This window comes from Rhipicephalus sanguineus, chromosome 1 (genome assembly GCF_013339695.2).
Source record: "Rhipicephalus sanguineus isolate Rsan-2018 chromosome 1, BIME_Rsan_1.4, whole genome shotgun sequence".
In the NCBI taxonomy this organism is placed as follows: domain Eukaryota; kingdom Metazoa; phylum Arthropoda; class Arachnida; order Ixodida; family Ixodidae; genus Rhipicephalus; species Rhipicephalus sanguineus.
In genome coordinates this window covers 308,793,694-308,816,328 of record NC_051176.1, presented here as the reverse complement: position 1 = coordinate 308,816,328, position 22,635 = coordinate 308,793,694, and the positions used below count along the sequence as shown (strand labels likewise).

General features: G+C 46.3%; 1 protein-coding gene across 3 annotated transcripts in view; it reads right to left on the bottom strand.

Annotated features, from left to right (window-relative positions):
• The window catches only part of LOC119379424 (transcription elongation regulator 1), a 417,021-nt gene that overhangs the window by 39,402 nt on the left and 354,984 nt on the right, over nucleotides 1-22,635 (bottom strand). For all 3 annotated transcript variants that reach the window (XM_037648731.2, XM_049411976.1, XM_037648732.2), the window contains exons 15-16: nucleotides 18,276-18,467; nucleotides 2,872-3,078 (exon numbers count right to left, since the gene is read on the bottom strand). In XM_037648731.2, the coding sequence (XP_037504659.1) occupies nucleotides 2,872-3,078; nucleotides 18,276-18,467 (399 nt within the window). The remainder of the gene's footprint in view (nucleotides 1-2,871; nucleotides 3,079-18,275; nucleotides 18,468-22,635) is intronic.

Here is a 22,635-nt window from a genome sequence, read left to right as displayed (position 1 = left end):
CGTCTTTCTGCTGAAAGTCGTGGGTTCTTGTTCGACCAATTGCAGCATCGCCTTCATACCGCATCGGAGATTCAACAGACTGACGTCACACACGTCACTAGGCAGACCGGAAGGGCCCAGAGAGAAGAGGGGATTGTTTCTTGGGATTTGTGGCGCGCCCGTGGCTTGTTGCGCTGCCACGTGTGGCATCATTGATCGTGACGGCATTCTGCACACGATGCGCGTGTTTACTTGAAATGTTTGAAAAAAATATCGGAGGTGGTTTAGGGACGTGAGCTTGGGTATGTTGGTAATCCATCTTAACACCTATAGCGCACCGAAGGGAGAGGAACACAAAGAAACGACGTGGACGCAGCATCCACGTCGTTTCTTTGTGTTCCTCTCCCTTCGGTGCGCTATATGTAAAGATGGTTTAAGGAGGTGTTGACGTGTGACAGCTTGTTGTCGGAGCAGTGCAGCTTCCACATGCACCAATGTGGTTTCTCCATACGCCGCCTACTGCTTCGAGTGTGATAGCACCGACTCATAAAACTGCTGCAATAAGCGCCGCATAAAGGCAACGATGACGATGGGCGAATGTCGTGCCTTCGTGGAGTGACACAGAGGCCAGCGGGACGTGGACTGCTCTCACCTGTTCATGGCTCAAGCTTTGAACCTCCACCTCCAGTGTTACCGAAGCCTAGTGTGGTAGTGCATGCATGAGCACAGGCATAGGTTACCCTATTACTCGGGAGCGCACACAGTGCCATGTCTCTCCTCAATTAACAACACTTTGAACAAATGCTTATCAACTACCAGTGCTTATTATGTACGTGTTGATGCCATCTTTGCACAGGATTCACGATATGCTGTGTCCAGGTATATGTTAACTTCAGCTACCACAAAGGGTTAAACCATGATCATAGTCGCAATGGAGATGTGCCACTAGGTGTCGACGTGGGTGCATCCATGTCGAACGGTGCGATAGCTGCCAAACACCAATAGACGTTGTACAAGCTCTCATAGACCAATGCACAATAAACTACTACCGTATAAACCGGAATATAGGTCGAGATATTTTCAATAAAACAATAAGCTAAAGTCGCCCCTCGTCTTATATAGCGGTGTCTAGCCGACAGTGCACCGCTGTCTGGCAACATGTGCGTGAGAAGCCGGACGCGGCCATATCCGCATCCAAATCCAATCGCAGGCAGTTTTTTTCTTCTCTGTCTGTCTTCTTTGTGTTCGTGATTTGCTTCCGATCTGTTCTGAGTTTTCGCTCCGCTTGACATTGCGCTGCATTTTTAGTGGTCTTTTTTTTTCGTTCACTGAATATGAGTAGTGGTACGAGGAGGCAGTACTCAGCTGCGTTTAAACTAAATGTTGTTGAGTTCGCAGAAGCGAACGCGAATATGGCTGCTCAGCGCCGCTTTGGTGTATCGGAAAAAAGCGTGCGCTATTGGAGGGCGCAGAAAGGGAAGCTGCAAATGTGCAATCCTCGGAAAATGTTGTTTCGTGGGCGAAGTGCCGTTCATCCGCAGCTGGAAGATAAGCTAGCGGACTTTGTGCGGGAAGTTCGTGCGCGCTCGCTGCCAGTGACCGTGGATACCATTCGCAAGAAAGCCATGGAACTCACGCGAGAAGCTGGGCTCACGAGAGAAGAGTTTCGTGCACCAAACTCTTGGGTGCGTCGATTCATGCGACGCAAAGGATTTTCTCTCCGGCGGCGCACATCCATCTGTCAAAAGTTGCCGGAGGAGTTCGAGGACAAGCTTATCAACTTTCAGTGCTTCGTGAACCGGCTTCGGGAGCAGAACGACTACATGATGGGGCAGATTGGAAACGCCGATGAGACCCCCGTGTGGTTTGACATGCCTTCGTCGACCACGATCATGCAGAGCGGCGCCAAGGATGTGAAGCTGCTGTCCACTGGCAACGAGCACTCGCGCTTCACCGTCATGCTGGCATGCATGGCAGATGGTAGAAAGCTTCCGCCCTTCATCATTTTAAAACGCAAGACAATGCCGAAGGAAGTGTTCCCGCCCGGTGTTGTCGTTCGCGTCAACAAAAAGGGATACATGGACGAGGCCATGATGCTCGAATGGATTCGAGTAGTTTGGAACCGTCGGCCAGGTGCACTGCTGCATGTTCGCAGCATGCTGGTGTTAGATGCGTTTCGTGGTCACTTGACCGACGCTGTGAAACGCGCACTCGGCGACGGGAAAACGGACCTCGCCGTGATACCAGGTGGTATGACGTCCACCCTCCAGCCGCTCGACGTTGTGCTAAACAAGCCGTTCAAGGACCGAGTGCGGCTGGAGTACCAAGAGTGGATGTCCGGCGACAACCCAAAGACACCGACGGGCCGCCTACAGAGGCCTCCGCGTGCGACTGTTTGTGGCTGGGTGCTTTCCGCCTGGTGTTCCTTGCCAGATTCCATGGTGGAGAATGCTTTCAAGAAATGTTGCATCAGCAACTCGCTGGATGGCACGGAAGACGACGCACTGTGGGAGGCGGCCAGTGACAAACTCTCGTCTTCAGAAGACAGTGGTGCTTCGTCGGACGAGTAGGAGCAGTTGCGATGGTGGTTGAGGGGAGCTCGGACGATCGGGGGGCGGTGCGCCCAATTCGCAAATAAATGTGGTTCGGCAGTTTTGGGTTGTTTTCCTTTCTTTATCTTTTTCGGTAACCTGAACTTGGGGGGTCGACCTATATTCCCACTCGACCTATAGTCCGGTTTATACGGTACTGTGAAGACATGTTTCACTTTCGTATTACACCGATTCCTATGACGGAGGGATCAGCCATGTTTTTTTTGTAAATAACGAAGCTGCATGCTAAGTATGATTGAACAATTCCATTCATTCTCTATCAGGTGTTACAAAGACCCACCTCTTTCCAAGTGGAGCTGAGTGTGATGCCTGGTGTTTCATCAAGAAGATCTCGGTACTTGTCTTTCTTTTTGCGCTGCAACTGTTCCAGGTGCTCAGCAAACAGCTTTTCACGTTCTTCCCGCTCCAGCGATTCCACTAGATCCCAGCGGTGGTCTTTCCGCAGTGTGCGCTTCGCCTCCCGCCATGAGGCATCTGGGTTTCTGACCTGCAAGAACCATGCGTGTCTGTATTTTGCCAGCAGGACCACACCATATTCTAAAAGGGGCCTGCATTGTGGGCCTGTGATGAGAAGAGCAGTAACGGCAACTATGTAGATGACAAACACATTAGGAAGAACTTTCATATCCATCTATCAAACTTACAGCGCATATGAGAGCACATAAAAAATCCTAGACCGTCATAATCTGCTACTCATATACACAGTAGATGAGGCATACATTTTGCTCTAAACCACACATCACAGTCAGTACTCAATTTAGGGAGTAAGCAGCACGAAAAACAAGACGACGCACATAGGGAGGAATGACAAGAACAAGCGCCACTAAAGTTTTTCGCTATGGTGACGATTACATAGTTTTCTTTGATAATGATGCTCATGACGTCAAGGATGACTTAATTCGAAGGATGACTTAATTTAGTTCCTTGATTTAAAGCTAGTGTTTACACCGAATCATGTTTGCTGGCAGTACACACCCAGGTCAATCAAACCTTTGTTGAAGTACAGTTCAGGTCACACAAAGTTAAGTCAAAAATGCTATTGCTCTTTCCACTCTACGATGACCAAATCTTGTCAACATTTGGTGGGATCCAATTTCACTGGTCAGGTGCAGAAATTGACGGAAGCTGGGCTTCCACAAGAGACGCTCTCTGCTACTTGCAAGAAGCTACTTAAGAAAATAAAAAAGGCAGCACTAATGAACCTAAGCCAGCTCAAGAAAAATGTAAGAAATTCGCTGTTCTACCATACATCCATGGTTTCACAAACCGACTCAACAAAGTGGCCTAACACTATGATGTACAGGTTTTAATCTCGGTGCGAAACAAGTTGAGCAGACTCTGCAGCACCAAGGTGGACCACCACATAGAGAATAAAGAGGTTGATACAAAGTTGGGTTGCACTGTGAAGCATGTCCACAGCTACGTGTGTTGCTGCTTCAGTGTTGTTTACTCAATTCCTCTGTCACGTAACAGTCAGTGATGCTACCGAGGACTTCTGATTTGGAGCAATTTTTGGAGCAGCAAAATTTCAGTTTTGGAGCACTTTGGAGCAGCAAAATTTTCATCTTGGAGCACTTTGGAGCAGATAATTTTGCATCTGGGAGCACTCTGGAGCAGCGAATTTTACATCCTGGAGTGCTTTACAGAAGCATATTGCAATAACATTCAAGCACCGGAATATTACTATGGGGCTCTTATGAAGGCTGGAAATATTTCGATTCATTGCAAATCTTATGGAAAAAATCATCTCAAGAGAACTCCATACTTCACTCACTAATGAAAAAATAAGGGCTCATGCAGTTGAGTGTTCTGAATTAACCTCTTCGGCGATTATTTTCGACACTAGCAAATAAACAGAATACCAGATCAATAAAATTGCACTTTATGAAATAACACTCTAAATACATCTATGTGGTTATCAGCAGACATTGTAGACAAACGCTGTGATGTACAGCAGTGCATCAATGCCAAAGAGCCACACTGTCCCTAATGCATTCCCCTAAGAAAACTCCAATGCGAAGGCCAGGTTCTTTTTTTTTCTCGATCGACGGGTTGATCCTCTCCCTCTTTCTCTGCAAGCTATCTGCACCTCACCTGGTTTTGCGCTAGCTCCATGATCGGCGCACAGATTACGGAAGCAGTGTAAAGCGACGATGTCGTGATGGCGTCATCACGTGACATTACGATATATGACGCCATGATGACGTCAAAAGTTTTGACGATCTATGACGTGATGATGACGCCATCACATGATTATTTTTTGCATCAATCGATTGACGCCACCGACGGTCAATTTTCGTGTTTGATAAAGCATCTGATGCTTTCGCATTAATATTGAGTATTGAACGTTAAATACCTGGCCTTACATACCAAACTGTCCTCCACCATGTCACCTCCTTGACATGCGCGAAACAGCTTCGCTTATCATCCACTTCACAGAGTGAAATGGCTCCTCAACTTTTTTTAAAAATGTTTATTGTGATAACAATTATATGGACGCTCTCCGAGGATTTTTGCCGTTGCCATTGCCGTAATTTTCTGTATAAAGACCAAATTAATAACATCACCACGCGCATTCTAGCCGCGGGTAAAAGCTCGCGAGCGCCGGCAACGAACGCGGCTGAAGCGGAGATTAAGCTAGCCGGCCGTCTGTCTCCGTCGCACGGACAGCGCATGAGATAATAGAGTGTTTTAGCACTGGGGACCCCAAGCCACCTGCGTACGCACGCTCTTGCGTTCCTTTGTACTCCCAGCCGCATCCACCGAGAATACAAAAGAGCGCAAGGGCCCGCGCGCCCCCAAGCCCGCGGGAACCCAGCACTAAAACTCTCTAACATCTTCCCGCGTGCGGGCCTGCCGTCGACTGCTCATCAAACAGAGAGGAACGCCCCGCCCGCTCGAGGCATCAGGCGAGAGCTCGTAAACTTGCTGTGCTCTCAACGCTTACTTCGTGTTAAGATACCTCAGAGCAAGAAAACACTTCGGTTCCTGGAGCGGCCATATTCCCTTAAACCAGTGTTTTGTTGAGTTAGGCGAGATCGAATCCAAAAGAGTTAGCTACTAGCCTTACTTCGTTTAACAATACAATTTGTTGGTATCGCATTCATTGCTTTGCCCGAAACTGAGTTTTTTTACCCGTCAGCTATTGACCACCGAAAGCGAGGGGCGGACGTGTAACATGGGGTAGCCGCTTCACTGTGGGCAGTCAGCGACCAAGGAGGTTATACTAAAGAAGTTTTAGTATAACCTCCTTGTCAGCAATGGGCCCCCTACTGACAGCTGCGTATTTGCGGCTGCTCCGACCAGGATATATGCTTTTATTAACGAGATGACATTTTTAAAAAGCAAGCAAAAAATTCAAATTGGAACCCTAGCACGTGAGCTCGAAAGGGCAGGGCCTTTTAGGGGGTATTCACCGCAGAGTGATTAAACTCGGACGTGCTGGTATAAGCAATTACGAAAAAGCTCTTCCTAATGAAGATCCATGGATAAAGTATATCCGAGGAAAAGTGTGAACGCGTTTCCACCGTTCGCATGCTCTTCTATAAACGCGAAGCAAGGAAAATTCGATATTGTTCCATATATATACTGCTAGCGATCCCAGATTTCATTCCGCGATGTCCAGAAACAGAAGTGACAGACATTTTAGCAGTACACATGCAGTTATTACTGAACATTGCTTTCCTAACGTGCCGTGCGACGCTTGAAACGAGCTATCAGCAGCGTTTCTAGAACAGACGACGTCCGCCGATGAATCGCCGTCGCACTTTCTCGCTACCGAGAGGCCTAGACGTCACGAGCTTCTGCGGAGGATGCATCTTGCCATCGAGTCTACTTGAAGCTGCTTCGGCACCGATCATGGCATCATAGATTGGGACGATCGCGCGAGCGCTGTTTATTCAACGGAATAATTCTTGGTCCGTGGTTGTGACTTAGGCGGCCCCAAAATCAAGCTGCACATGTTTTGACGACCCGGCGGTGCAATTGTTGGTGATAGCCACCCCGAAACCAGAGACTCTGGCGAAGTTTGGCGCAATTTACGTTGATTTTATCAGGATGGCGCAGTAAATACAATTTGGCGCACTTTGGCGCAGTTGGAGCAGGAGTGGAATCACTGAGATTGAGCACGTAAAAATTCTTGTGCAGATTGATGCCAAGCTTGATTTGAATCTTGCACCTCACCTGAAGCCAGCTTGTTTAGAGCCAGGGTATTTTGAAATGATGAAAGTAAACCTAGCCTCTTCATTTTTTAACCATAATACAGCAGCTGCCATTCATTTCCTAGTACAAAAAGGAGACCTGCCCAAGGAAGCCCTCACAACTGCCTGGTCTTTTGAAACCGTTGTGGAGATGGGATTGCGAGACGCTCACCCTACGAGGTAACCGGAAAGGGACGCGACATTCTCCACTGCCGCAGTGAACAAAGACGCTACGGCCGGGTTCGTCGACTCTTCGACACAGCGCAGAAAAGGCACTCGAGGTAGGTTGTCAACAAGCACGGGTTTATTAACCCAGGACACAGCACAGTGCGACAATCCCGGGTTTGCGGGTCGTCAGGGTAACTCGACAAGACCGATAGAGTACGGTTGCCAGCGGCGCTACGACTATCACACAAAGGGGCAGCAGTCGAGCGCACGAACGAGAAGCCGCCTGCCAGAGCATCATGTCAACCTCTCGTGCAGGCCTGAGAGCATCTAACGCGGGGCAAGCCAGCGCCAGGCAGAAGTGAGCTCATGGCTTGCCTTCAGTAAGCTTGATGAGCAGAAGTACAGTGAAACAGTTGCATTCTTCAATAATGTCCTTGACTTATTTGAAAGACTGCAAATTGGCAATGCAAAGAAAAGTGCTTGGAAACCTGTGTAGACCTGAGTGGTGTTTAGTGACAAGAGTAGCACTGGAATTGCAGGGCTACTACTAGAACAAAAGAACTTCTTTTGTGTACTCTTCAGCAGATTCGGAGAAGATGCCCTGGAAAATTTGTTTTCCACATTGCATTAAAAAACTCCAGTGCCAAGGCCTCTTGAATTCTGCTGTGCCATTCGAGCTGCAACAATGGCACAGTTTTTACGACCTAGCAAAGATGTTAGCTATGCCACTGATGATAGATTTTTTATGACTGGCTTGAACATGTCAGGTGGAAAAGCTTCTTCCGCGACGGAAGGCACAGAATTTTCTGCCCTTCCTAATGACATTCTTGAACTGAGCAATGCAGAACGAGAATCATTAAGACTACCTGGAAGGGTACGTGGTGAGCAATGTTCTGAAAAACACTGTGTGCTGTAGTGAGCGCAACGCATCAATTCAATCGAACAGCGCCAGCACACTGACATGACTGAAATCCTACACGAGTAACGTTAACCTTGTCATACCTTCGCCAGTAGTTCTACATTTGAGTGAAACTGCCGAGGGTTTATTTCGTACCAACAGTCGAGGCTTTCTACGTAATAAAGTGACTCTTGCACAGCTAGAATTGTCTGCTAAGAGTAATATTAAATCGGTAAATTGCTTCCCATCCTGCCATAACGTTGAGATGAAGCTGCTCAAGGTCTTCATTCTAAAAAGAGACAGGGCGTGCAAACACGGACACAAGAAAGAGATCAGGACACCACAAACGCCGACTAACAACTGAAGAGACGCACAACGGCTGAAAAGAAAGAAGGCACGAAAACTTATCTGCGCATGCCCATGCAACCGGCGAACCTATCAATCCGGCACGCGTGGCGGTCTACGTAGAAGATAACTGTTAAGGCATTTGATTTCATCTTTATGCAAGTTAATCGACGGTTGGCTCACGCATGCGCTACCACTATTGTCGATATGCCATGCTTCAATCATCAGGCGCGTTTCTTCATTTCTATGCCGGTACAACACTGCGCATTCATCGAAGGTGTTTTTCAAAACAAGGCTGCACATTCTTATGATGAAGGAAAATGAGCATGCAGCACCAAACTGTTCCAATTTGAAGTGTGGTAGTCGTTGTGTGGGAAAGCCCACAACTGGCGTAAGGTGAGAACCGTCAAAATGATGTCTCCCGCGTTTTTTCTGCTGAAATGTTGCTCTCTGGTCTAGGAATTGGCCTCTACATTTTTTGTTGAGTTTCTTTTTCCTAGTCGGTGTCATTGAGTTATGTTTTTTTTGCTCAATTGCACTTCGTTTATAATTAAGGACCTGTTGCATAATAAGTCCTGTTAAATTATATGGCAACCCACCTTGAATTACTGAACGACATATATTTTTCTTGCATTTCTCAAATGTGTACGTTCCGTTAGCACGCACCGGTGTTAAATTACCATGTAATATTAGCATTACTAAGTTGCTTGTTGTACTTCGTACAAAGGCATTATTGCATTCAACGTGATTTACCAAACTAATCAAACAGCTTGTGCCTGTTTAAACTCATGCGTGCATGTTATGTTGTGAATAATATAAGGGTGATTCCACGTAAGATCGAACAAATGATGGCTGGTCGACCTCTCAAATTTATTTCAAAATTTTATATATTATTGCCTGATGAGTGGAAAGAAGAGATCCGCAATTTGTTTGGCCGCCAAAAATTCTTTCGAACCACAGGAAATCAATAATGACGAAGAGGTGGAGTGGAGCGCTCATCCGCTCTGCTGTTTTGGCCAACTTTCCTTATGAATTGCACAAAATATATTAAAGTTAGGTAGCTGAAATTTCTTTACCTAAATATATGCATATTTTTGCTTCTGCTCAGGTATTTTTAGTTTTTATGTGTAGTGTAGATGTTTTTATAAAAAACCTCAAAAATGGCCCAATCGGCAAAATTTTCTTTACTTTGAAGGTCTTTATCTCAAAAAAGCCTTGTAGCAGAGGTACGAAAATTCCGCATTACGTTCTTCGCATGCGTATCTACCAAACTGCCAAATCTTGTATTTATATAACTTTTCAGTAAAGAGATATGATCGGGCTAAGTTCAAGAAAACACCGAACAATGAAAACTTCTGACGACAATTAAAAAAAAAACCCATTTTTTAAATTTCTTAAACTTTGTCCACTTATTCTCCTCCACATTAGCTTTCACAATAATTAAAAACATGTTGCATAATATCGTTGCACTAATAGTTACGGCCCCTCCAATGAGACCCTTAGGCAAGGATGGACAATTCCGACTTCTTGCCCAGCAAGTGTATAAAATGCAGGCAGGATTGAATTTCTTTTTATGAAAAGGTCAGCAGGTACCTAAAAAGGTGTCGCCGGCGCTGAAGACGTTAATTTTGAAATTACTTGGTCACTGCAGCGGCCACGAGCGCGGAGCTACCGAGTAGGCGCGCGCGCACCCGAGATGCTCGTTGTAAGAGACGGCGCAGTGAGCGCTCGTTCTCGCATCCTCAGACCGATTGAGTTCGAAACAGCAACACCTCTCGGGTGACTTGAACGCACGTGCACTGGAGCTTCGCTATTCTATCCGCCCTCTGTTCGCATCTCAGCTAGGCGCTGATAACACGGCGGAGATGGAAGCAAGATGAAAACTCTATAAGGGAGCTATGAGCGCTCGCTTCACGCACGCTACTGCCACAGAAACTGCGCTGCGCCAGTTGCGATCAGTGGAAAGCATGAACGTGGCGCTCCAGTGGCAAAGCAAAATATGGATTGTCAAAGGAAAGAAAAGCAAAACTATCGGTAACCGGATGCGCTTGTCTATATTAGATGTCGGCAGCAGACGGCGTGAACTGGCCGCGCGTTCGGTGCGCTGTTCACACTTCATTCGGCGCGGATAGTTCTTGCGCTTTGCTCTTACTCTACTCCTCCTGGGCGTCTCATGGCGGGAAGTATAGCTCGGAATGAGTGTATTGTGGAGACTACCTTTTGAAGCTCAAGAAGCTTAAAGGAGTACTGACACGAATTTTAAAAAATTTCGGATTGTTGCTCTAAATAAAAATACTGGTGTCGAGAAACGTAAAACGACTATTGTGGTGCCTGGGAATGCATCCTATATATTTTAATTAGCGCCACCTTAAAAAGACACTTTCGGTTTCGATATAGAGGGGGTGGCTTCTCGGTGTCGTTTCATAGCAGTGTGACGTCACGGAGATACAGAAATTCGCGACGTACTAGCGGGAAATCCGTCATCTGCTCGTGGTGCAATAGGCAATGATGAGTGAATTGTCGTCCAGTGACCCTGACAGTGATTTCTACGATTTAGGCTTTTCCGTGAAAAGCACGCGTGAAAAGCACGCATGCTTTTCACGGAACGCACAGTTTAACGATGACATTCTTATGCCCCCTGAAAAAGAAATCGACGCAATTAACCAGATCACTGCGACTACTGGTGCACGTGCGTTCAAGTCACCCGAGAGGTGTTGCTGTTTCGAACTCAATCGATCTGAGGACGCGAGAACGAGCTCTCACTGCGCCGTCTCTTACAACGAGCATCTCGGGTGCGCGCGCGCCTGCTCGGTAGCCCAGCGCTCGTGGCCGCTGCAGTGACCAAATAATTTCAAAATTAACGTCTTCAGTGCCAGCGACACCTTTTTCGGTACCTGCTGGCCTTTTAATAAAAAAGCAATTCAATCCTGCCTGCATTCTATACACTTGCTGGGCAAGAAGTCAGAATTGCCCATCCTTGCCTAAGGGTCTCATTGGAAGGGCCGTAACTATTAGTGCAACATTATGCAACATGTTTTTAATGATTGTGAAAGCTGATGTGGAGGAGAATAAGTGGACAAAGTTTAAGAAATTTAAAAAATGGGTTTTTTTTTTAATTGTCGTCAGAAGTTTTCATTGTTCGGTGTTTTCTTGAACTTAGCCCGATCATATCTCTTACTGAAAAGTTATATAAATACAAGATTTGGCAGTTTGGTAGATACGCATGCGAAGAACGTAATGCGGAATTTTCGTACCTCTGCTACAAGGCTTTTTTGAGATAAAGACCTTCAAAGTAAAGAAAATTTTGCCGATTGGGCCATTTTTGAGGTTTTTTATAAAAACATCTACACTACACATAAAAACTAAAAATACCTGAGCAGAAGCAAAAACATGCATATATTTAGGTAAAAAAATTTCAGCTACCTAACTTTAATATATTTTGTGCAATTCATAACGAAAGTTGGCCAAAACAGCAGAGCGGATGAGCGCTCCACTCCACCTCTTCGTCATTATTGATTTCCTGTGGTTCGAAAAAATTTTTGGCGGCAAAACAAATTGCGGATCTCTTCTTTCCACTCATCAGGCAATAATATATAAAATTTTGAAATAAATTTGAGTGGTCGACCAGCCATCGTTTGTTCGATCTTACGTGGAATCACCCATAATTATGTATGAGGCGACTGCAAACGCAAACCAGTGGTGCAGAGATATTGGAAAATAAATCGCAAACTTGCAGCTTGTGTGGTCAAGCACGAATGGCATGAAGTTTTTATTCTTCTTTTCAGCTCCACCATGACATAAATGAACACAAAACAGGTGTCAGATCGTACTGTGTTGCAACCTGGTGGCAGACTAAAAGCAATGTTCTCAACATGAGCTCTACATTATTGTGTTGGTTGATGTCACCTTGTTTTAGCTTATCGAATGAAGTCCAAGAAGCTTGATTGCATTTTCCAGATAAGTAAAGGTTGCCACTCGCTAGCTAGGATAATACAGTAGAACCCCGCTGATACGTTTTTGAAGGGACCGTAGGAAATAAACGTGAGAGACGGGAAACGTAAGAGCTGAAAAACAGGAAAAACGGCAAAATATTTAGTGGTACAGAATTTTATTTCAATTCTTACGAGCAGCACGAAAATTGGCGCGCTCAGCTGCGATCTAGTCGATGGATAGAAACGCAGAGCTTAGGACGGCCTCATCCACAGAAATGTAATCAACGTATGTGATTTTTTTAACACCAACAGCTGTAGGCATGAAAGAACTAAGCACATGCAATCACGACCGGCGCGGCGAGTCCGACCACGAACCGCACGCACGACCATGCGAGCTCCAACCAGCTCGAACTCCTCCCGTTCTCCGACAAATAACGATGATGATGAGTCTACGCCAACGCGATGGCAGAAGTGAATGCCAATCTCGAAGGCCTTGCTTTCGCAAGCAATTACGTCATACACACCATGTTTGTGCAATACAAATCTCAAAGGCTATGCTTTCGTCAATAGTAAATGCCAATCTCGAAAGCCTTGCTTTCGCGAGCAGTTACGTCATAGACGCCATCTTTGCAATTTGAATCTCGAAGGCCATGCTTTTGTTTGCATCAATTGAAAGATTCTGTTGCTTGCGCCTCTCATGCGGCTAATATTACGGTCAAACGAGGCCAAGCTGCGTGAAAATGCACCATGGCCGCACTCTTTGGTAGTCACTCGGTCGACTCCGAGCGCACTTCGCGACGTATCATACGGGAACGGTCCGACAGTTACGACGTAACAGCGGGGTTCCCAATACATTGTATCCTATGGAAGCTATGCCGGGACCGGCGGAAAACGACGTAACAGCCGGGAAAACGCAGCAGTGAGGAACGTAACAGCGGGGTTCCACTGTACTGCCAATACCCATTGCCCATGTACATGTGTGTGCTTGCACTCTAAAAACAATTCGCACCCTTTGTGGAGTCTTCTTACCCCTCACCAATAACAGTCCTCTGGCTAGTTTGAGTCCTTTCTTGAAAACTCGGTGCTTGCCACTTTTCTACCAAGAATGCTTTTTCATGCTGATAACGCACATGCCATTCGTGACCTGGAGTACCTCACGCCCGGCGATAATGCAAGGAAAGGCATGCGAGATAGATGGTTATTGCTGTGGGATGCGAATGCGCCCCAAAATACGCCTTTTTTTTGTGAGACTGTTAAACAGTTAACAGAAAATAGCGAGCGCAGAGCGAGCGCCAACCAATACTTCAGAGCGGCTACCGCTCCTGCATACTGGCAGCCTCAGTGAATCATTGGTATGCATGGCGAATTCACCTCGCGAGGACGTGGACAATGTACAGTAAAAGCTCGTTAATTCGACACCCGTTAATTCGGAAATTCGGATAATTCAGACGGCTCTATTGGTCCCGGCCAAAGTGCACGTTAATCTATGGGACCAAACCTTCGTTAATTCGTCAGAATTGGGCTTCGCACCGCTTAATTCGGACGAATGCTGACGGCTGCCGCTACACAAAAGTGTGGTAAAGCAGCGCTGGACCACAGGAGCGAAACCGAAACCTGAGTGACATCGCCATCGTCAGCAACTAGTGGGGGCGATCGCAGCGTCACCGAACGTCGGCGTCTTCTTTCTTCGCTCCACTGCGCCTCCGCCGCCATTTTCCCTTGTGTTGTGTCGGCACTGTCGCCTCTTGCAGAGTTCTCTTTTTTTCACCCGTTGTGACCGTGTTTACATGTGAGGTCCGAGCATGCGGCAGTAGCTGACGATGGCATCGACGAGGCACCGACGATGACTGCCCGACCTTCGATGCTGTCCTTCCCACAGATATGACCCTCTAGGACTACATCGTGATTGATGATTGTGTCGCCACGACTGGTGTCCTGCCCGATCAAGGAATTATTAATGCTGTCGCGACCTCATCGCACCTCACGGGAAGTCTCGGAGGCGCTTTTGATATTAGAGGACGTTTGCCTGAGCACTTCCGACAGTTTGCGTGCTGTTGGCCATTTGGAAGAGTTAAGAAAAATTGTAATGTAAGCCGGAATCTGTGCGAAAACGCAGACGACCATTACAAAATACTTCAGCAAATAAAGGTATGCTTCTCCAACTTGATTTTAATGTTGTTTTTCCTGTTCATTCGTTAATTCGGCATTCGGTTAATTCGGACATTTTTTCCGGTCCCGTGAAATCCGAATTAACGAGCTTTTACTGTATAGGTTTCGGAAGGCTTCTTGCAGAGCAGGACATTTGCGTTCAACATCAGCTGTGTCCTTTAGAATCGGTCGCCGTGAGACCGGCCGATACGAGCTTGGCAAAAGTAGCGTACTACACAGAGCTGTCATGGGCCAGCGTTACGCTCATTTAGATAATTTTTGGATTAGTTATCAAAACAGCAAAAAGTGCAGTTAATATATGTGCATAAGGCACCAGAGAAAAATTCTGTGCTCTACAAGAAGATACATGAACTCTCCCTTGGTGCTCTCTTATGTAATTTTTTTCATTGCTGTGAATTTCACGAATTCTATTTGCGAAAAGGAGTAGCCAGCGCTATACAAAAGCACTAACATCCCCTAAGCAACATATAATTAAAAAAAAAAAAAAGAAAACCAAGAGCTAGAGGGCTAGTACGAATGCCTACAGCGTGCTGGCTCGCATGCACGCACTCGCTCTGCAAAAGGTCATCGGCTATGCAGGAACAAGGTAGGTGGCGCCACATTCGAAAAAAAGAGTGCGGAGGAGAGGAGACCGAGGAGAAACGAGAGTGGAGGAGGAGAGTGTCGCTACCATAGGTCGGCAAACTCACTCATGAGTCTGCTCACTCAGACTCAGATCGAGCCGCGAGTCTGAGTCTGAGTGAGTCCGCCTGAGTAATACAGTAGAACCCCGCTGTTACGTTCCTTTCTGTTGCGTTTTCCCGGCTGTTAGGTCGTTTTCCATCGGTCCCGGCACAGAGTTTCCTAAAATTAACTAGAGGGGACTCTGGCGCTGCGATCGTTCATGGGAATGTTGGGTAGTACACGGATTTGCCTAGTCTTCGTACTTGCGGTTTTCGAACGCACTCATGGCTTTGTTTATTGCTATGTTTTGGTTTTATTTCGGATAAAAGAATGGATCGTTGAGAACTTCCTGACCAGATTTGAATTGGTGAGCCTAAAAAAGTTAAAGTGCTGAAGTGGAACTGGTGACTTTTGCTGAACTTTGTTTTGCGACAAAGCAGATGAAGGCGACGCGGAGCCAAACGGAGCCAAAAGAACGAAGTTTAGACAAATATGTGTACTACCCATCATTCCCATGCTGGCTGAAGTGCCATGCGTTGCAGCTTCTATAGACACTAGCGCCAGAGACTTTCGGTTGACTCAAACAAAAGCATAGCCTTCGAGATCCGTATTGCAAAGATGGCGTCTATGACGTAATTGCTCGTGAAAGCAAGGCCTTCGAGATTGGCATTTACTTTTGACAAAAGCATAGCCTTTGAGATTTGTATTGCAAAGATGGCATCTATGATGTAATCGCTTGCAAAAGCAAAGCCTTCGAGATTCCCATTCACTTCTGCCATCGCGTTGGCGTAGACTCATCATCATCGTTATTAGTTGGAGGAGTTTGAGCTGGTTGGAGTTCGCGTGGTCGTGCGTGCGGTTCGCGGTCGCACTTGCCGCGCTGGCGCTTAGTTATTTCACACGTACAGCTGTTGGTGCTAAAGAAAATTACATACGTTCATTACATTTCTGTGAATGACGCCGTCCCCAGCTCCGCATTTCTATCCGTCGACTTGATCGTGGCTGAGTGCACCAATGTGTGCACCAGTGACAAAATTTAGGAGTTGGTGAAGTCGCTTTCGGGGGTACTTCTACTTACGCGAGGCGTTCAACCGTTTACTACAAGCCACCGTGGTCCGACACTATGCCAAGGGTCCTACAGTATCGCCCGGAGATGCCGACGCAACCGGCGACAATCTCACGAAGGTATCGCCATAAGTAATCGCTTGTCAGGTGTCTGCCGCAGTGGCACTAGATTTATGTTAAAAGGATGTGACTGCAGGTGCTCGAAAAACTTTTCGTGCTGCTCGGACATGAGTAAAAGCACCAGACAATGTTGCACGGTTTTTTCACGCGCAAGCATTGAAACAAAATTTTGTACCACTAAATATTTTGTCGTTTTTCCTGTTTTTTGGCTCTTGCGTTTCCCGTCTCTTACGTTTATTTCCTACCATCCCTTCAAAAACGTATCGGCAGGGTTCTACTGTATTTTGGTGAGCTTGAGTCCGAGTGAGTCCGGTTGAGAAAAATCTTAGTGAATCTGAGTCCGAGTGAGTGCAGTAGCGGAAAATTTTGGTGTCTCCGAGTCCGAGTGAGCCCTAAGCGCAAAATATATATCTTGAGTGAGTCTGAGTGCGCTCCAGACTTTTTTGCCGACCTACTGTTCTATGTACACAACAGCGTCACTAGCACCCTTATGTCGGCTCACGTTTACACTCACGCTGACTCACACTTCAAAGCACTAGCGTTCATACCCCAGCTCTATATTTATTAAAGGGACGCTAAAGGCAAATAACAATTTAGGTCAGAGTGAAAGCTCAATGCATGACGTCTAAAATGGCAGTATTATCAACAGCAGTGCCCGACTATGATGAGTAAAGGAGGGTCACGAGGCGCGTGCCGAACGTGGAAGCGCGGCAACGGTGCGCGAGAAGCAAAGTCACCCAATGGCACGCGCACCAGCCACGTCGACGCAGAGGATTGGCCAGATAGGGGCTTGTGGCATGCGACCCGAGCCGTGATGGTGAACGACGAAGGATGATCGTGGCACTGTGCTGTGGGGTGCCGGACGGAGAAGATCGAGGAAGGACCAAGCATCGCATACGCGGCAAAGGCGGCTGGTACTCGGTTCTGGAGGTGGCGGCACGCAAGGCCTGGGGAGTGGCCGTTGACCTTGGAAGGCTCCAAGCGAGGCTGCCCGGACCCGTCGCCCCTCAATACGGCAGTTCCGGGATCCCCAGCAGCCCTTCTCTTCTCGGCAGGACAGCTGCCGACCACAGTTCAGTCAAGGAGGTGCCCGTCACCTGTGGAGTCCTGAAGCAAGGGACCAAGGCCCAGTTAGGCCTAACCTCGACGGACCGAGGATGGAGAAGACTACTGGGGATATACGAGACGAGAGCAAGCGGTAGGCTTGACGAAGGCAACCGACGACGAACTCGGAGGCCTACTGAGGACGTCGGCGACGGTCTCGACGAGCTGTAAGAACATTCTGTTATCGCAAGGCCCATAGTGGCCAGACTGAGTTGAAGAGATGTAGCTAAGCCTAGCTAGAACGCATTGTTTGACTAGTTTCAGTTCTAAGCATGAACTGAAATTTTGCAAATGTAAATAGGTTTTTGTTTGGATTGCTCAGTGTCACTAACAATTTTTTATGTTACCTTTTTGCTCATTATAAACTGTGTTTTTTGCCGTCCTACCACGGTCTCCTGTGCCCGTCTCACTCTCTCCCGATCCATTAGTGCAAGCACCCCCGGCATAATCGTGACAAATAATTGGCGAGCCTGCCAGGATTATTTGTCACGATTATGCCGGGGGTGCTTGCAATCTATGTACACGGGCCTCAAGCATTTTTGCCTCTATCGAAAATTTCCCGTGAAAGAGTTTGAGGGGGGAGGTCACCGGAACACCCCCACCCCCACCCCAGCTAGCTCATGCCTCTGATCAACTGTGGCTTATCAACGCTAGTGCATTGAAATATGTGCGAGTAGACATGAGCCTAAACGTGAGCCGACATAAAGCTGATAATTCTGAAGCTGAGCAGATAGGACCTAGGTCGGGAAAAAAAAGAAGAAAGAAGGAGCTCTCAGACTTGCTCAAGAAATATATTTTGCGCTTAGGGCTCACTCAGACTCAGATTCACTAATATTTTTCCTAACCGGACTCACTCTGACTCATACTCACCAAAATATTACTCGCCCGAACCCACTCAGACTCCTGGCCCAATATGAGTCTCAGCGAGCAGACTCATGAGTGAGTCTGCCGACCTATGGCAATTCCAGAGTTGTATTGTTGTGTCCTTGTAACTGCGCAAATACTATAGACAGTTCCTTACCAAGTCTGTGAGCAAGGCGTTGAAATGCTGAACAGCCTCATCGTGCTTATGTTGCTCGCGTTCCTTGTCACGCTCACGCAGATGCGTGGACAGCGTCCTTTGCACCTCCTTCTCCCTCTCACGCAGGCTCGCTTCAATCCGTTCCTGCTTTTCTCGTTCCCGTGTGCTCTCATCTTCACCCTCATGGCCATGCTGAAAAAGAAGTAATAATGTACACAAAATATACACAGACAAACTGCTAGTCTTAGGGGTACATACTCGCGGATTGAAACGTGACATTGTCTTTGTTAGTATAATGACTGCTATTAGCATTTGCTCGTGATAACCATGTCATGTCACTGCCAATCTGGCCACTAAAGTTAATGTTGCCTCTGGTGTAAATATTAAAGTCAAAATTACACCGGCATGATACGAACTATACACACTAGAAACAAAAGTATGTGCATTACTTAAAGTGGCCCTAAATTTTCGCGTTACACTCAGTGAGTACTGTACATGACGCCATTGCAAAGCTCCGGGCTGCCACACAGATTAGCTGAAGAGAACAGCTTAGCGGGTCGCAAGTGGGCAGGCACGAGTAGATTGTGGGTGTGCTCGCACCTCCTGTGATGTTTTCACCGCATGGCGCCTACATGTCCAACAGGCCAGCTTACCCACAGGGCGCTGGCCATGGCAAAGTCGCCACCGTGTGAAAGACGGTGCCACCTTACAGTGAGGATATGTGGGGCCATGAAGTACAGCACTCCTTCTCTTGGTCCTTGGAGCTGGTGGTGGACAGTCGACTCTCGCACACACATGCAGAGATTCCACGGATTGTCCCCATGGACTCCCTCCCGTGAAGAGTTGAACGTCACTGATTCCACATCATGTTGTATTTGTGTTACATTGGCATGTTTGTGTTACATCGGTTGTATAATTCGGCTAGCGAGCCTGCTGTGTATCATCATCATCATTCTCGGGCTGTTTCAGCCCAGTGCAGGACGAAGGCCTCTCCCAATGATCTCCAGTTCACCCTATCCTACGCAAGCCGATTCCATTTTATCCTTGTTCATTTCATGACTCCTCTGCCTTCATCGACTACGTTTCTCATCCCTTGGTAACCATTCCGTTGCTCTTACTGTTGTCTGTCCTATGCATTATGTGCCCAGGTCCAATTCCTTCACTTGATGCCAGCTAGGATATCTGCTACCCGTGTTGGTTCCCCGACCTATTCTGCCATCCTCCGATCTTATCATTTTTCGTTCCATCACATGCTGCGTGGTCCTCAACTTTTTGTCTAGGTGCTTTCTTATCCCCATATGTTAGAACTGGCAGTATGCAGTAAAGTCGAACCCACTTATAACGATACCGTTTTTAACAATATATCAGCTATAACAATGAGAAGCTGCTGCACCATCAACTTTTGTATGTTTTCTATGGTGAAATAATCCGCTTACAGCAATGCCCGTTTGCCTCATTATCGGATATAAACATGAATTCTGTCTGATGGGTGTCCGTGCTGAAAGGTAATGGAACGCGAAATCGTTGCAAATAAAGAAAAAAAAAAAAAAAGAGAAATGCAAGCTGGCTGTACCTCCGCACACAACCCCAACGTCCCTCAGCACCCCTTCGTATTCGCGGTATGCTTCACCGCAAAGCGTTGTGGCATTGTGGCAAAGCTGACTTTTGAAATCCACTACGGCGCGGGAGTGGCAGGGGCTTCTGTTGATGCACTTTCGGACATGCAACTTGAGTAAAAAGTTGAGACGTGGATGAGATTCAGCGTCCAAAACTTCAGACATTGTCATACATTGGCTCTATGGGGCCTGTGGCAGTCCCGTGAAAGCGTCCGAATTTTCAAGCATGTCCGAAAAATCAGCAGCTTTGTCATCCTTATCACTGAGGTATGCTGGCATATCCCATCTGATATTATAGTTTTCTCACAGCAGTCTGCCATCCCCCTATTTTGCTTTTTTTTTGGTGCAACCCGTTTATAGCAACTATCAGTTATAACAGTGAAATTATCGTGGCACTATTGTCAGGATTGTTATAAGTGGGTTCGACTGTAATTCTATACTTTTCCCATTAATGACAGTGGCAGATTTCCTGCCATTATTTGGGCGTGCCTGCTAAATGTGCTCCAGCCCATTCTTATTCTTCAGTGAATTTCCTTTTCGTGATTAGGCTCTCTTGTTACTACTTGCCCTAGGTATACATATTCTTGTATACACTCCAACGTAAGGTTCCCAATCGTGAACTCTTTCTCTTATGCCAATTATTCAGCATTACCTTTGTCTTCGCCATATTCATTTTAGGCCTACTTTAATAGTTTATCAGTTATATTCCTCAATCATACGTTACAATTCGTTGCCATCGTTACGGAAGAGTACCATGTCATTTGCAAATCATAGGTTACTGAGACATTTTCTGTTAACTTTGATTGCTGCTTCTTACCAGTTTAGCTGTTAAAACACTTCCTCCAAGCACGCAGTGAACAACATTAGGAATATTGTATCTCCTTGCGAGACACCCTTTTTTTTATCGTAATTTTATCACTTTTTTTTGTGGTGTAGCAAGGTAGCTGTAGAGTCTTTGTAGATGGGCTAAGGTTATGTTTGACGTAAGCGGGAATGGGGTCTCTCACTCAAGGAAGAATGAACACAGTTTACACCAATAGTGCAAACGAACAGATGGGCATTTGTGCCTTTTAGACAGCACAAGTTTTAGGTAACTTATGTCAATACCTGAAAGTTATGCTGTGTAAAAGGTGCTAAATGCCAATCTGTTTGTTTGCCCTATGGTGTGAACTGAGTCCACTGTTCCTTGAGCGAGACCCCCCACTGGCTGCCCAACACATGGCTATTGGAACATCAGATGACAGTTTTTCTAATTTCGAGGCAACCTTTGTTTGAGCCAGGTTACATTATGCCTAGCGTGGATTTTGATCACTAGCGTTGGCGGTTTGCTTTCTTGAGAGTGAGGCGATCGGTTGCTATGGCGTGTTTGAACTTGTTGGCACGCTAAGATTTCTTTTTTGCAAGTTGATTTTGAAGAACCTTGTTGGTAAAAAAGCCATGTGGTCTGCGTCTGCGAAGACGAGGCCCGGAGCCCGTGGATAGTAGGCAAGAACAAAGTGAGCGAGTACAGAAGCCTCATAGGTAATCCTAGTTTTTTTGTAAATAGTTTCCATCTCCTGGAAATGCAGCTCAGGGCCATGGGTGTCGGGCTGTCTGGCTCGGCACCGGACACCGTCAAACACAGTGGGTGCCAGTTGCGGGAATCCCGTTACATGCAGGCAGGTGCTACCTAAGCTCTCTCTGCCTAAACTCAGCGACAATTTATCTTGCAGTAGAGCGACGGAGGCGGGCATCTGCCCATTTGTGTTACTGGGTGATTCCACGTCAGATCGAACAAACTATGGCTGGTTGACCTCTTAACTTCTTTAAAAAATTTTATATATTATTGCCTGATGAGTGGAAAAAAGAGATCCGCAATTTGTTTTGCCGAAAAAAAAAATTTTCGAAGCACAGGAAATCAATAATGACAAAGAGGTGGAGTGGAGCGCTCATCCCCTCTGGTGTTCTGGCCAACTTTCGTTATGAATTGCACAAAATATATTAAAGTTAGGTAGCTGAAATTTTTCTAACTAAATATGTGCATGTTTTTGCTTCTGCTAAGGTATTTTTAGTTTTTATGTGTGGCGTAGATGTTTTTATAAAAAACCTCAAAATTAGCCCAGGAAACATTATTTTCTTTACTTTGAAGGTCTTTATCTCAAAAATGCCTTGTAGCAGAGCGACAAAATTTCGGCGTTACGTTCTTTGCATACTTATCTATCAAACTGCTGAAACTTATAATTAGATAGTTTTTCAGTAAAGAGATACGATCGGGCTAAGTTCAAGAAAACACCGAACAGTGGAAACTTCTGACGACAATTAAAAAAAAAAACCCATTTTTTATATTTCTTAAACTTTGTCCACTTATTCTCTTGAAATATACTGAGTATGTGCAGCGCAATGGTACGAAGACAAGAGAAGACACACAAACGACATAGACAGCGCCAGTCTATGTCGTTTGTGTGTCTTCTCTTGTCTTCGTACCATTGCGCTGCACATACTCAGTATATTTCAAGACATGTACCAACTCGCCCATCAACGGATCCTTCTTGAACACTTATTCTCCTCCACATCAGCTTTCACAATCATTGAAAACATGTTGCATAATTTCGTTGCACTAATAGTTACGGCCCCTCCAATTAGACCCTTAGGCAAGGATTGGCAATTCCGACTTCTTGCCCAGCAAGTGTATAAAATGCAGGCAGGATTGAATTTCGTTTTATTAAAAGGCCAGCAGTACCGAAAAAGGTGTCGGCGGCACTGAA